This window comes from Rosa rugosa, chromosome 4 (genome assembly GCF_958449725.1).
Source record: "Rosa rugosa chromosome 4, drRosRugo1.1, whole genome shotgun sequence".
Classification (NCBI taxonomy): Eukaryota; Viridiplantae; Streptophyta; class Magnoliopsida; order Rosales; family Rosaceae; genus Rosa; species Rosa rugosa.
In genome coordinates, this window is record NC_084823.1 from 30,378,971 (window position 1) to 30,392,876 (window position 13,906).

Below are 13,906 nucleotides of genomic sequence, written 5' to 3' on the forward strand. Positions count from 1 at the left end.
GAAACAATGTATGGAGCTACCAGGTTGACTTTTCTCTTAAAGTCAACCAATTCTGGATTTATAGGGTCACGGTATTTTTCTGGGTATTAGGGTATACGGTAATCTTCTAGGGTTTGAGTATTGGTATGAATAGTAGTGGAATTTGATTATTGATGGTAGGTCTCAAGAGCGTAATGCTCTGATACCATGTCAAACTGATATTTAGGAATAATGTGATCATTCTATTCATCTCTCAAGGAGGTTTATATAGTATTACATTCATGTATAGAAAGGAAAGTAATCAATCCTAATATATGTCAACTAATTGATACACAAAATAAATCAGAATAAAGTTAATTGATACAGCTCATGTCAACAAACATGAAAGCATGAAATAAAAGTGCACTCTTAATTCTAAAAACTTAGGACCACTCTTATGATTCCTTTTTCTTCTAAGCTTTTGCATAGCTGCAGAAAAAACTTGGTACCAGTTTGACGACATACCCCTTCTTCTCCTTGTCCTCTGGTTCTCTCTTATGGAATTTTTCATTTGGTTCGTTCCAAGCTTGGCTCTTTGCAGTTTTGTGAAATGACACTGACGCTTGGTCTCCTATGGCCAACAAAGTGAGGATGGTGGCCGTTTCAAACCATGGTACATCAGCAATGTTGGTGATTTTCTGTCGGATTTGCGTGGAGGCTTCTTGTTGATGTTGAAGATTGGCGTGTTGCAAAGGTTGTACTACTGGACAGGTCTAAGCTCAAACTTGGGCAGACACTCCTTATCGGTGGTGAAGGTTGGAGCAATCGATCGACCCCTGGCCTAACGCTCTCTTACGCTCAAGCTAGTTTGATTGGTAGCTTTGGAAGAGCTTTGGTGTGTGAGTAGAAAATTGTACATGATTTTGGAGTTGCATCTCCTAATTACAATGTGAAGTGATGGGATGTCAGGTCTTTTTACAAAGAAGTCCTAGGATCTATGACATGTCATAGTACAATTGTAGAACAATATTCCTGATACGCTCAAGGCAAGCGCATAATTTAACCCTGAAAACATCGTTAGTAGTATAAGCAAATAGGGATCGTTCTATTCCGGGGATTGAGGGTACACCTGTCATTGTCAAAAACAAATAAAGAATTAAAATAATAAAGTAAAAAGTATTATGTACAAAAATAAAATAAAGAATAAAAATATATACAAGTTAATATAAAAAGGGGGGTTTTGAGATTATAGAATTGGAATTAAAATTAAATGAAATAAAGAAAGTGTAAAAACACATATACAAGGGTGGAACACAAGAAACAAAGATCAAAACTACAATCATATGAATGAAATCCAATTACAATTCTTATAGTTGATTATCTATGTCATGAGAAATAAGTTGACCATGTGAAATATTCGAAGCAAATGATTTCCCATATTTTACTTTCCTTGAATATTTAATCTAAGTGAAAGCACCTAAATTAAACCTATTGAACATGCAATCATAGTCTAGAAAACTAGCTAATCAAGAACACATTCAATGCATGAAGAACAAAGAAAGGATGTCAACCAAAGTGCACAACCTAGTATGAAAAAGTCCATCTATTTGCAATCCTCCTTAATTGATTTCGACTTTTGTCCAAAGCCTTTACTACTTAAATCTAGCACCAATTACATGCATATATCCTAAGTTGGCCATCAAAGAACACATACATATAAAAATTTTCCATAATCCAAAATCAATTAAGCAATCTCACATAAGCAACATAAAAATCAACATAAAGAAATCACAATTTTTATTCAAACATAGAAATTGGGCTTAAACTTTGCCCTTAATGTTATTGTTAACTAGAAACAAATTCCTACGAAATTAAATAAGGAAAAAGAATGAATTACACCGTGAGTTGGAGATGGAGATGGAGTGCTTGAAACGTTGAAATCTTGAATCTTGGAAGCAAGCCTTCAAGGTGGACGATGGAGGATATGATATTCCCGGCTCCTTCTTCTTCTTCTTCTTCTTACTTGAAAACGCAGAATTTTGCAACTAGAGAATGGAGAGAAAAATGGAATGGAAATGGAGAGACAAAGAAGATGAAATGGATGAAGGAATGTCTTTAGAGTGAGAGGAGAAGGTGTTTATATAGGGAAGAAAAAGAAGAGTGAAATGATAAATGGAAGAAAAATAATGAAAGTGGTTTGTAAAATATGGAAAAGATGGAGTAATGATGAAATGAAAGCAAGGCATGAAGGTGTAGAAGTATGGAAGTGATGATGATCTATTGGAGCAGAAAAATATATCCAAGGAAAAAGAGAAAAGCATCTAGCTTTCTTCATGTGGGTAGGAAACTTGAACATGTGGTGTTGAGCTGTTTTTAGATCAGTTTCTGCCCCTTTATTCCTTCAATTATTTCTCCAACAAGCATTCCCAATTTCACTATGACCTCTTCATAAAAAATGTTCCATTATGAGTGTAGATCACCCTGGTAAAATTTCATATTTTTATTCCATGTGGTTGGGCCGAAAATGCTGCTGGACCTCTTACAGGTCCAGTTTTCCAGTTTTGCTTCTGCGGGAAATTGGGCTGACTGTTTGAAGGCCTTCCGCTCAATTCTAGCTCTGGCACTCTTCATAAGAAACGATCCTTAGGATGTCTAGAATGGATCTGGAAAGTTTCAGCTCATTTGAAGTTCATTTGGTCCGGCGGCCGCTCCTTCTTCCTTGCTTGGCTTGGTTTTTCCTAGCCGGAGTAGGAAAATGTGTAAAATTGACATTTTAGTACATTTCCATTTTTCTCCACCATTTATAGGTAAGTGTGGACCTAATGCTCATTTCACCATCATTTACTCCAATGTACCTAAGAAAATAGAAATTGAGTTAAAAATCGATTCGTTAAGGAATTAACTAAGCAAAATGTGAGGAATTAACTATTAAAATACCACTTTAAAATGCTCCTATCAATTCCTTGAACAGTATAGATTGTGGCTATCCTCGATCTGCAGAATCAGGGGGAATATTCTTGACAGCTTGTCACAGTAGAGTTGGGAATTCTGTACAAATCCATATGTTAAAGGATTGTTCAGTATTTTTAATACCAAACAATCCGAGTGAATATTCTTGACAACTTGATACCAAACAATCCCTTGTAACGTATGGGTTTGCACAAAGTTTCCGACTCTACTAGGTCACTTTGGCCTGAGTACAACATGAGCTTGGTCCGTTTAATAGCGGTTCGATTAAGCACAATTAAGAGTGGTCGGGTCAGGCTGGCCTGGGCAGAGATATATTGACCCATGAGCCGATCCAGCTCGAGCCTGTTATATGTCCAACATGGCTCGAGCACAACTTATTGCAGGCCGACCTGTTACTATAATGATATTTGAACATAAGACTTTTTAGTTCAGGGCTATGCTGTATCATTGATACTTTCAAATAATAAAATAAAACATTTATATCCTTTTAAGGTTTAGGCCAAAGAACCTAAATCTAAGTCTCTATTCCGTCCAAAAAAAGTATTCATAAAATTTAACACAACCTAGCAGAACTTAAATACCCAACTTGATTTTGAAAAACAAGGTTAAAATCCAACTTAAATACCCAAATTTGGTCATTTTTCAAAATTTACCCCAGTGTCAACCCTGAAACCTGCAAATCTAGATCACTGGGATTAGGAGAAGGAGGGGGAGGCTCTAAGATCTACTTTTTCTCTCCTAAGTTCTATAGAGAGGGTTTTAAATCTCAAAATAGACCATTCCTTGCTAAATCAAATTTAGCATTTACATGAAAATATTATTTTATCCACTCCACTCCCCCTCATCAACCTATCCTTTGATGTCATTGAGATTTGAGTATGTAGCTTCCACAGTATTAATTATACCAAATATCAAACATGTAATCTAGTTTACTTAAGGACGACCGGTTCACATTGGTGGTTAGCTAAATGGCAAGAGAGAACAAGAAATTGAGTTAAAATTAGTCTGAATCAATGGTTCATATAAGATTTGTACCAATGTACAGACAAAAAGAAAGACATTAAGCATAGGATCTGTAATTAACACGAAAGATATCTTCCAGACATTCATATTTAAGGCCTTATTTGATTTATGGAAGGGTGGTTATAGTTGAACCTCCAAATTTGATATTTAGACCTCCAACTTTTTTTAATTATTAATAGAATTTGTCAAGTTATATGAAAGGACAAATAAGGACAGAGAGAGAAAAATGAAAAAATAAATAAATACTCTTCTTACCTCCTCCAACCAAATATTACATTCAATTAATTTTTTTTTTTTTGAAATTTCCTTATGTTGCCTTTATACTATAAAGTTTATAGTTTTATAATTTACCTAAAATACTTAAATAAAAATAATAATTTCTATACATGGCCCATCATTTAATATAAAAGTAAATTCAAAACAATCTGATTTAGAACTTTCTTAAACTAAATTAATAATATTATGATATAGTTATTACTCGATCTTCCAACCTAAAACCCTTGAAATCCTTCTTTTAGCAAATTCAAAGGGATTCCACAACATATCAAGATTGAGAACCAACCCTCTGATTAATTTTAGTAGATGATAGACCTACTCATAAGAGAGCAATATCATGTGATTTTATTCATTCTTCTTCTCGTGGTTGAAAATAGAGATAAAAAAGTAGAGTAACAAATTGTTGTATCTCATGTTTAAAGGCGTTTTGGTAAAAATAAGGAGATCTACGTAGCTTTTCGAGCATTCCAAAAAGTAATTAGAGATATACCAAGTATGAGAGGTTCAAATAACAAATTTAGAGGTCCAAATAGTAAATTTAGAGGTCAAACTAGAACCACCCTTCATAGAAAGTAGAGTTTTTCCTTTGCATTTCCCAAGAGATAGAAAACTAAGATCCTCATAATTCTTTTTTTCAATGCATGGAAAAGTCATTAGAAAAGAGAAATTTTTAGGTGCTACAGCCAGCTGGTTTGACGCCCCAATAATATATCCAAGCTTGTTTGACTGTAGCACCTAAAAATTTCACTTTCCCCTATTTTTTCTGTCCTCAGAAAAGTCGCTTCTTTCCTCATGTTTTACAAGGAAAGAGTTAGGCTCTCAAATCTGCAAACCAACAAGACCTAAAGGTAAAAGCACTTCATATGTAAGAAGAGCACAAATTGCTTTGGAAGTTTGAAACATCACCCTCCTAATAGGATTTCACGCGCACTACACAGAGTGGTAAAGCATGAACTATTTCATTGCCTCCAGCCTCAAAACTCCTCTATATTCAATAAAAAATAAGTAATTTACAATGCCATCAGACTCAGATATTCAGATATTCAGATATCAGCATAATCTAAGGACCAAGGATGCAGTGGGGCCATTTCATTGCTCTCTTCTGGCTAAACATTATTGCTCCTCAGGATCAGCTACAATGCTATTTTACAAACCAAAAACAGGATGAATAGAGAATCGTACATAAACAAACTTACCCAACCCAAATAAATATAATTACAACCACAGAACAAGGTGAAGAATCATAACTCAAACGAACCGTATGGTACAGCCAGAGAGACCAGGTCGGTTGAAAGAGCTTTTCTAAGGATCTCATAGGCACCGTGCTTCACACAGTTTTGGATTAATCACCCGCAGAGTCAGATTGGTTTCTCTCATACAAGCGATATATCAGAGGTGACTTGGACATTTGAGGTTCCCTTTCCAGAACAGAAATCACATCCTTGACAGAAATACTACGAGCCACCCTTGTCTGGGGCACAATAAATTGGTTTTTCCCAAATTTTCTAACAGTACCTATAGGAAAGAAAAAAATCGCAATTACAAAGCACCATCTACTAGAGAAAGATATAGAATGATTCTTCAACAAATGCCCTACCAAAGATGATAAAATTATTCACTAAGACTTATCCATGGAAGCCGTTACACGAGATGATTGTAAGTAGAAAAATGATTGTTATACCATATTATGAATTGCGAATGTGGATTACATTGAATATGTATAGCTAACAAAGGAGAATTTTTGCAACCATGAAAAGAAAGAGAGAAAAAATACAATTAGGAAGGCAACAAATGATTTTTGGTCTTACATAAGTTGCAACACCATTGGCATCCTGCATGACCCTTGTAGACCAAAACAAATGAGATGGGACCCTATCGTTAAAATTAAAAACTAGGCTAAAGAGGACCAATTGTATCCGAGCCATCTAAAGTATATCTTCATAGGTTAGTTTCAGAGAGAAATAAAAGAATTTACATGCAGAAAAGATATCAGACCATTTCTAGTCGACTCCAAGAACATTGAACAAGATGTCTCAAATGAGAACAGTAAATATTCAGAATTTGAGAACTAGTACAAATAGCAAAAAATTGCAACGAGAAGCAAAAAATGGCACTTTTTCCAATAAAACAAGAGAGGAAAAAAAATAACAAAAACACAGATATTATGATGGAAGTGAATATAGGAGCACGGTAAAAACAAGCTGCCCACTAGTAAGAGTAACAAAACAATATGGAGTGCCTGTAATCTGAAAACTTAATGGCAAAAGTCCGAGGTCCGTGGCAAACACTAAAGTAACTCCATAACATTTCCTTCCTATTGATGGAATACCACTACATAACATAAATGCAAGAGACTACCACCTTCAAATTTGCATGAAGAAAGGTATATCTTGAAAGAGTGCACACTTATGTCAAACAATAGACTGTACACCGAAACCCATCACTTCCTCCTCCCCAAAAAAGTTTTCAAAACTCCTATAACTTGATTACATCCACACTACCCAGTACACACAATAAGCTACAACCATACAGTTCCTCCTTCACAAAGTTTTCAAGATTTTTTTTTTATTTAATTACTTTCACACTACCCAGTACACAACACTCTACAAAGGATTTGACCAGCAATCAATCTTAATGACACTTACCAGCTGCAGAAACAGGAGCTGCACCCCCTCTTTTTTCTACTTCTTGATTGTCCTTCATAATTCTTCCAGCTGCTGATGTAGGCTTGCGATTTACATCTTTACCTGGCTGAGACCCAGATGCCACATCACTCCCACCTTCACGTTTTTGGCGAGCTTGCTCAGCCATAAGTTGCCATTTTGACAACATGTCATCTCCTCCAACAGCAGCACGGGCAGCAACATTTGCTGCTGTTGTCCTCATTTTGTCATCTTCTTCTTTGTTTGCCTGAAGAACCAGAAAGTTGGAAGACCAATTGTTATATCCGTTCAAGAGTAAAAACATAATGCTAAGCAGAATCCACACACCTTAAATGATTTAGAACGACCTTCATCTCTGTCTTTATCACCATCAACTCCATTGCTAACCTCAGGCTGTAGGCAGTCATAATCAATACTTTGAATTTATTTAAATGCACATGAAGATAAAAGATTCGACTGTATGCATGCGTGCATGGTTAGCCCACTGATAGGTTACCATGTGTGAATGCATAACTGAAATTGGGAATAAAAAAGGACACTCACTTCATTAAGCTTCCGGACCTTTTCTGCCTCAGCTTGCTTCTTTTCCCATTCTTCCTTAGCTTTCTTGTTCTGATTTAAAATTTGTTGCCGAACATCAGAGGTAATGATGGTGTGGTGTTTTGGTTTCTCAGCATCAACCCGCTAGCATAAGAAGATTCACTTGAAGTCAGGAGATATTTAATTCAAATTGATTTATACTTGTTCAGAAACAATTATTGGAAACAAACCTGCTTTGACAGTCTTATCAAATTATTTATCAGTCCCCTCATTCTTTCCTCCACGCACTGAAATTCAAGTGCCTTTGAGTAAGATATATGCAAGTTTATATAAAAAAAGATGAATGTAGAAAGTAGCCCCTCACCAGTGACAAGCATCGTTCCACATCATTGCTTATACTTTTCAAACCACATCTGAACACTGTTAAGAACAAATGTAGAAATACCATACATCGTTATGTGTCTGATATTTCCTTTCATGACAAAAACAATTCTTAACACCTGAATGAGAAATAGATAAAATATGGAATAAGATTATTAACTGATTTCTGCCAATTTTTTCTGCAAGGGAGCCTTCTGCAAAATCAGCCTTTCTTCTTCTTCTTGCACAACTCTTCGAGATGCTTCTGAAGCTCGACCGTCGTCCTTGGGCCCAGAAAACAGCTGCTCCTCCTCTTCCTATATCATCAAGAATATCAAAATGGTCTGAGCTTGTTTACTTATGGCTAATGTTCACTTAATTAGATAATATTTTGCATTAGCATGGATTGAAAATGATAAGATAGTGTACCCTTAGATTAACTCCACTAACAGCTGTGACATCATTGAGTTGTTCAATGCTTTGATCCAAAAAAGCCCCAGATACTTTCTGCTTCTTACTGTTACAATGGATTCAACAGAAAGTTATATGGAGGATGTGATTTTAAATCATCCAGAGTATGATACAATAAAAGAAAATAATTTTACCTTGAAGGCGGTGGTGAAGAACCAAGTGCTTCACTAGGCTTCTTTTGGCCAACAGAAGTCTTTTTTGCAGGTACTCTATTATTAATCCCAGCAGGAGAAGTGCCAGTAGGTATCCGAGAGCTTAACTGGTGAAAATGGAGAATCAGAGAAGAAAATAGTTGTGAGTAGAGCGAAAAGATATTCTTATTACACCAAAAGCATAAATTGTAAAAACAAACATCAAAATAAATACAGAAAAACTAGAACCAGCATGAAACTAGGCCACCCAGTGAAATTGTATTCTTACAGTTGAAGCCTATTACTATTGATAAAGTAAATATAATGAGCAAATTATATATTCATAACAATAATTGCACTCCGATCCCAACTCATATCCCATATCATCGCGCAATTCATGACCAAGTGGACACATATTACAGGACACAGTTCCTGTTTTACCACCATTGAAAAGGTGCTATATAACTTAAGTAGTGAACTTTTCCACAACACATTAATGGAACATAGGTATTCCACAATACAACCTAAAAATGGATATTTAGAAGAGAGATGAGAAGATGAATTTACGTTAGGATCAGCTTGCGTCGTTGTGGAAGAAGAAACAGGATTCAAGGGCCCTGTGCTTGTAGATGACGAAGGCACCATGCTCCCAGAGGGCCCTGTGTTTGAAAATCCCATTCTTGAAGACTGCTTCTCTAAAGACTCGTCCATTGAAATTCCAGGTGATGCATTTCCTTGTTCATGTTGCACAGAAGAAGCATAAGGCAAACGCTGAGAATTAGATAGCGGGGTCTTGTGCTGCTGCTCAGCACTCTGGTCAGTGGGTTCCTGTTTTACATAAGGCATTGATGATAAAGGGCCAGAAATCTGCTCTTTATTTGAAGACTGCCAAGGAACTGGATTTTGTTGTAAAGTCGAATTATTTGTGAAGTGAGGAAGAGATCCACCCTGCTGTCTGCTAGGGTCATTCATAGAATTTTGCCTCTCCAATTTGGGCACACTCATGATGTTTGTTCCCTGGGCTTCCACCCCACCTGGCTGAGCTGAGCCCATGCTTTGATGTTGAGGAATTTGCCTCAAATGAGAGTCATGTGATTGCTGTTTGAGAGGCATTGTATTGACATTTGTCCCTGAATATGGATGATAATTACCACCAGTAGATCCATACATGGCAAAGGATGATTGGGGGTAGTGCAGTTGCTGTTGCTGCTGCTTGTTATGTACTTGCATAGCAACCGAGGACCGCTCCCTTTCTTGATTGGCAGCTCCTGTGCTGGAAGAAGACATCTGATTTACTTGCATTGCATGAGAATCTGACTGACGTTCTGCTTCCCGCAATTTTTTGGCATTGTTTTCAATGGCCGAATGGCTTGAATCAGTCTGCACGTGAACTGTGGGAATGTGCGATGGGTCTGTGGAAGGGTTCGCACCTCTCTGATGAATTGCAAAACGAGGATCAGTGAACTGGGTAGCACCTGCACTGATAGATGGCATCCTAGGAGGTTGCTGCTGCAATGAAGCCTGAGGCGTCAACTGTTGTTTAAGAGCAGGCTGCCATGTTTTCATATGATTATAGTTAGCTAAGTCATCAAAACATTATTTATTCATGAAAAGAATAGTAGTTTCATTTCTTCTCTTACCTGTGTCTGTACTTTATGTACTGCCATCTTGAGCATCTGGTCCCCAACAACACTTCTAATGTGTCGGACAAAAGCATCTTTGGAGATTTCATTGTTCTAGAATAAGCAGCAGACAATTCAGAGAACAGAAAAATTATCAAAATACAAAACTACTTTACATTGAACTTGCATATAGGACCCACCTTCAGTTTGCTAAAAAGAGTTGTAAGTTGCATGGCTCTGTCTTTATCAAGTTGAGGCAATAAGACAGGTAGTAACAGACCAAATGGTACTTGTTTACTGCGATTCATCGGGGTGCTTGGCTGCTCCGTGGTCATTGCCTGTTGACTACTCATCTTCTGAAGCTTTACATACTGAGATTCATTTTCTGGTTTAGGAGTTAAGTCCTGCTCCTGTGTTGACACTGGATTTTTTCCAGACATCAACATTCCAGTCTGGAGAGGTTTTTGATCTCCTTTCCCTTGCTGAAGATCACTGTGGGGTTGCTTCTGGGGCAAAGTAAAATGATTAAGTTCCTGCAATGTATCATTCTGTTGTGGCATATTCTCAGAGATGGAACGTTGTGGCTTTAACTCCATTGATGACTGCATTTCTCGCTGTTGTGCAATATTTTGGTCATGCTGAATTTGACCAGCAGTACTTTCATCCTGGCTAGCAGTATGCAACTGTGGTAATGATTGACTAGAAGTATTATTGCTTCCTTGAGACAAAACTGCTGCATCATTAAATTGCACAGAATATAAATAAGCAAAGAGTTCTAGGTATGAGCATAAGTAAAAGCAAAACACATTTTCTTCGATAAGAAGAAACTTTTATTGAAAGAGGAACCAAGGGGACAAGAAACAAAAGCACTGGACAAGAAGTTCACAACTACAAGAAACAAAACACAAACAAAGAATACTACAACATGTCTAGCCTAATAAAGTGATAAACCTTAGGCCTAAAAACATAAAATTCAACCACTGCAGCCTTTGAGCCTAGAAAAACGGAGGAGAAAGTATAGTCTTTAAGTTCAACCAAAACTGAAGCCAACAAGGCAGACAAGAATCTAACATTCTCCCAGAGGCCCTCCACCCCACTCCATTATAGTTTTCAAAGTTTATTCTATTCCTTTCCATCCAAATCACCCAAATTACAGCCACTGCAATGCCAAAGAGCTTTAGTCTTATTCCCTTTGTCAAAGCCAGTAAGAATTTTTGCTTAACAGAACAAACCACCCTGCTGGAGATTCCCCACCCTCTAACAATCTCTGCCATAAATTTGATGACACTGCACAATGCACAAAAACATGATTAGCTTTCTCTCCTTGAAGTCTAAGCACAACGCACCAATGGGGAGTTTATTTGGTCTTCTCCTTTGACAAACTCTTCCTTTAATTTGTATAATGCACTAATGGCTGAAAAAGACTTCCATGAGAATCCTCAAAAACACTCTAGCTTCCACCTCCTAACATCTAAACTTAGTTGTTTCACCAAACTGACTCCATCTATGAGTTCCATCATTGAAGATACCTCTGGTATCTCCTATAATTTAGATTCTTTTTTTTTTTTCCTTTTTTGTTTTAAACCAAAGTCCCAGCTCATAGGATAAGACAGGTCAGTGGTAAACTTGATTATTGTTGCAATTTAAAATCTTGATAATCTAAAGAGTATTGGAAAACATTGCTTCAAACATTCACCCCCAACCCGTGTGTCTTCCCCAAAACCTCTCTCCTTCCGTTGCCAACAACCAATTGGTAAACAGGGAATATTATTTGGACCGGCTGAGATGTCCTGCCAACGGCTCGAACTTGACCCCGTAGGATTTCAACCATTTTCATGGGACGCAGAGGACACGGAATTAGCTCGCCTACCACTTCAATCTGTTGCTATATTATATACATCTGAAAGAAAGAAGGCTATGAAAGAAAGATCGGAAATAGATTTTATGGAGCGATATCCTCTTGCCAGGAGAATACCAGGGTGGAAATAGAGTATCAACCAATGGAGAGGCTCCGAAGGAGAGGCCATATACTTGCTTCAGATTACAGCATGCCACAAAGATTTCCCTCTCCAAAGGAAATCTCATAGCCATTGTCCGAAAAAAAAAAAAAAAAAAAAGTGTTGCTTGCCTAGAGGTTCCCAGTCCCAAAAAGCCAAAGACATTTAACTAGAGATTATGGCCACAACTTGCAAACTTTTCCACACATTCTGGGAAGTAAACTGAAATGAACACTACATAAATAATTTCAAGGTAAATCCATTTCAAACCACCCCGGATGTTTTATGACCAATAAAGAAAATGGTGAAAAGAGACGAATGAATTAGCATAAAAATCAACTCCCGTTCAAACCACTCGTGCTCTCTGATATTTAACCAAACACCAAAGTTGATTACTGAAAACTAAATAATTCTAACAAAGTATTCACCAAGTAATCTGCATTAGTTCTACGATTAACATGTAAGTAGTTCTTGAATCAAGGTTCGCTTTAGAACAATACCAGAGTCTGAATCAGACCGCTGAGAAGCAGACACATCTCCTTCAATGTCCCTATTCAGGGCCGCCTGAAAGGCCTCCACATCCGCCCCCGAATGCATTGTTTCATCCTTCACCCAAAAACAAAAAACAATAAAAAAGTCAGCATCAAATGCACCCAAAGCTAGAGCTGTGGCAGAAACAGAGACACAAAACCTCATCGTCTTCCAAGAGCTTCTTCATAATCGACGGGTCCATGATGGGGTTATGTATATCCTTTCAGTACTTAGATTAGGGTCTCCTCTACTCTAGCTCTGGATTGCCCACTTGCCACTCCAAAGCCAATCAGTCATGCCCTAGGTTATCGAAAGCTGAACTAAATCACCTAGTAGTTTAATTCAAATAAGAAATTAACGAACTTGATGAGGTAAAGGGATATCTATATAGATCAGAAACAGCTCCACAGTGCGAATTAGCAGTAAAGATGAAAGCTTTAAACAAATTTTGCTAAGAAGAGAAGGAATAAACCAATTGGCAAGTTGAGATTACAGACGAAATTGAAAGAATTGAGCGAAATAGTGTGAAAACAAGGGAGAAGATAGGGCACACCTGATTGCGAAGAATTGAAGAAAATGAAGGAGACTGTGGTTGTGTATACAGTGTGTAGTTGATTCTGAAGCTTGAAGCTTGAAGCTTGAAAAATATATATGATGGAGCTTTTAAAAGTCGGAAAAGAATTTGAAGAAGGGATCAATGAGGAATGGGGTGTTGAGATTGAATCGACGACGAAAAGGGTTATGTTGTTTGGTGAGCAAATTAGGAGTTCCGACGGAAATAGGGCAGCTTCAACGTGATGGACGAAAAAGAGGGAGAGTCCCAGTTTTGCCCAGAAACAAAGAAAGGAAGTGACATAAAATTAGTTTTGTTATTTTCTTCTTTATATCACACATGTCTGCAGTTTTTTTTTTTTTTTTTTTTTTTTTGAAAAAAACCCCACCCCATTCCCACCCTTGATGGGGCTCGAACTCTTGAACTTTTTTTTTCTCTCTCTCCTCTCCGACAACTTCCGCTGAACATCGGTGAGGTTTTCGGAAAATTCCGACGAGGTCACAAAAGGTACTGTCATCAACACCAAAAGTTATTCTCACTAACGACAAAAGCTACTCATATGAGATTTTTGGCGGCATCCGGCGAGGTTACAAAAGCTAGTGTCTCCTTAACACTAAAAGCTACTCTCACAAACAATAAAAAAAAAAAACTACACTCATCAACAACATAAAGTTACTCTTACCAACACAAAAAGCTACTCTCACCGACACTAAAAACTATTATCTAGTAGAACAAAAGCTACTCACAGAAACTGAGAAAGTTATTTTTAGAGACTAGGAAAGCTATTACCACCAACACAAAAGCTACTCTG

At 37.3% G+C, this 13,906-nt stretch overlaps 1 protein-coding gene across 3 annotated transcripts; it reads right to left on the reverse strand.

Moving 5' to 3' along the window:
• Positions 1–5,070: 5,070 nt before the first annotated feature.
• Positions 5,071–13,365, reverse strand: LOC133707266 (transcription initiation factor TFIID subunit 4b). Of its 3 annotated transcripts, none has more exons than XM_062132827.1 (15): positions 13,096–13,365; positions 12,703–12,871; positions 12,512–12,617; positions 10,215–10,744; positions 10,033–10,128; positions 8,960–9,943; positions 8,396–8,520; positions 8,220–8,307; positions 7,972–8,107; positions 7,795–7,850; positions 7,661–7,717; positions 7,434–7,574; positions 7,218–7,283; positions 6,873–7,137; positions 5,071–5,742 (listed from the first exon to the last, which is right to left on the reverse strand). In XM_062132827.1, exons 2-15 carry the CDS (start codon positions 12,742–12,744, stop codon positions 5,570–5,572), a joined length of 2,865 nt encoding a protein of 954 aa, XP_061988811.1. In that variant the 5' UTR covers positions 12,745–12,871; positions 13,096–13,365; the 3' UTR covers positions 5,071–5,569. The 3 variants fall into 3 exon arrangements, with proteins under 3 accessions (XP_061988811.1, XP_061988810.1, XP_061988809.1); XM_062132826.1 differs by having other exon boundaries at positions 10,215–10,747; positions 12,703–12,842; positions 13,096–13,364; XM_062132825.1 differs by having other exon boundaries at positions 10,215–10,747; positions 13,096–13,364.
• Positions 13,366–13,906: the final 541 nt, after the last annotated feature.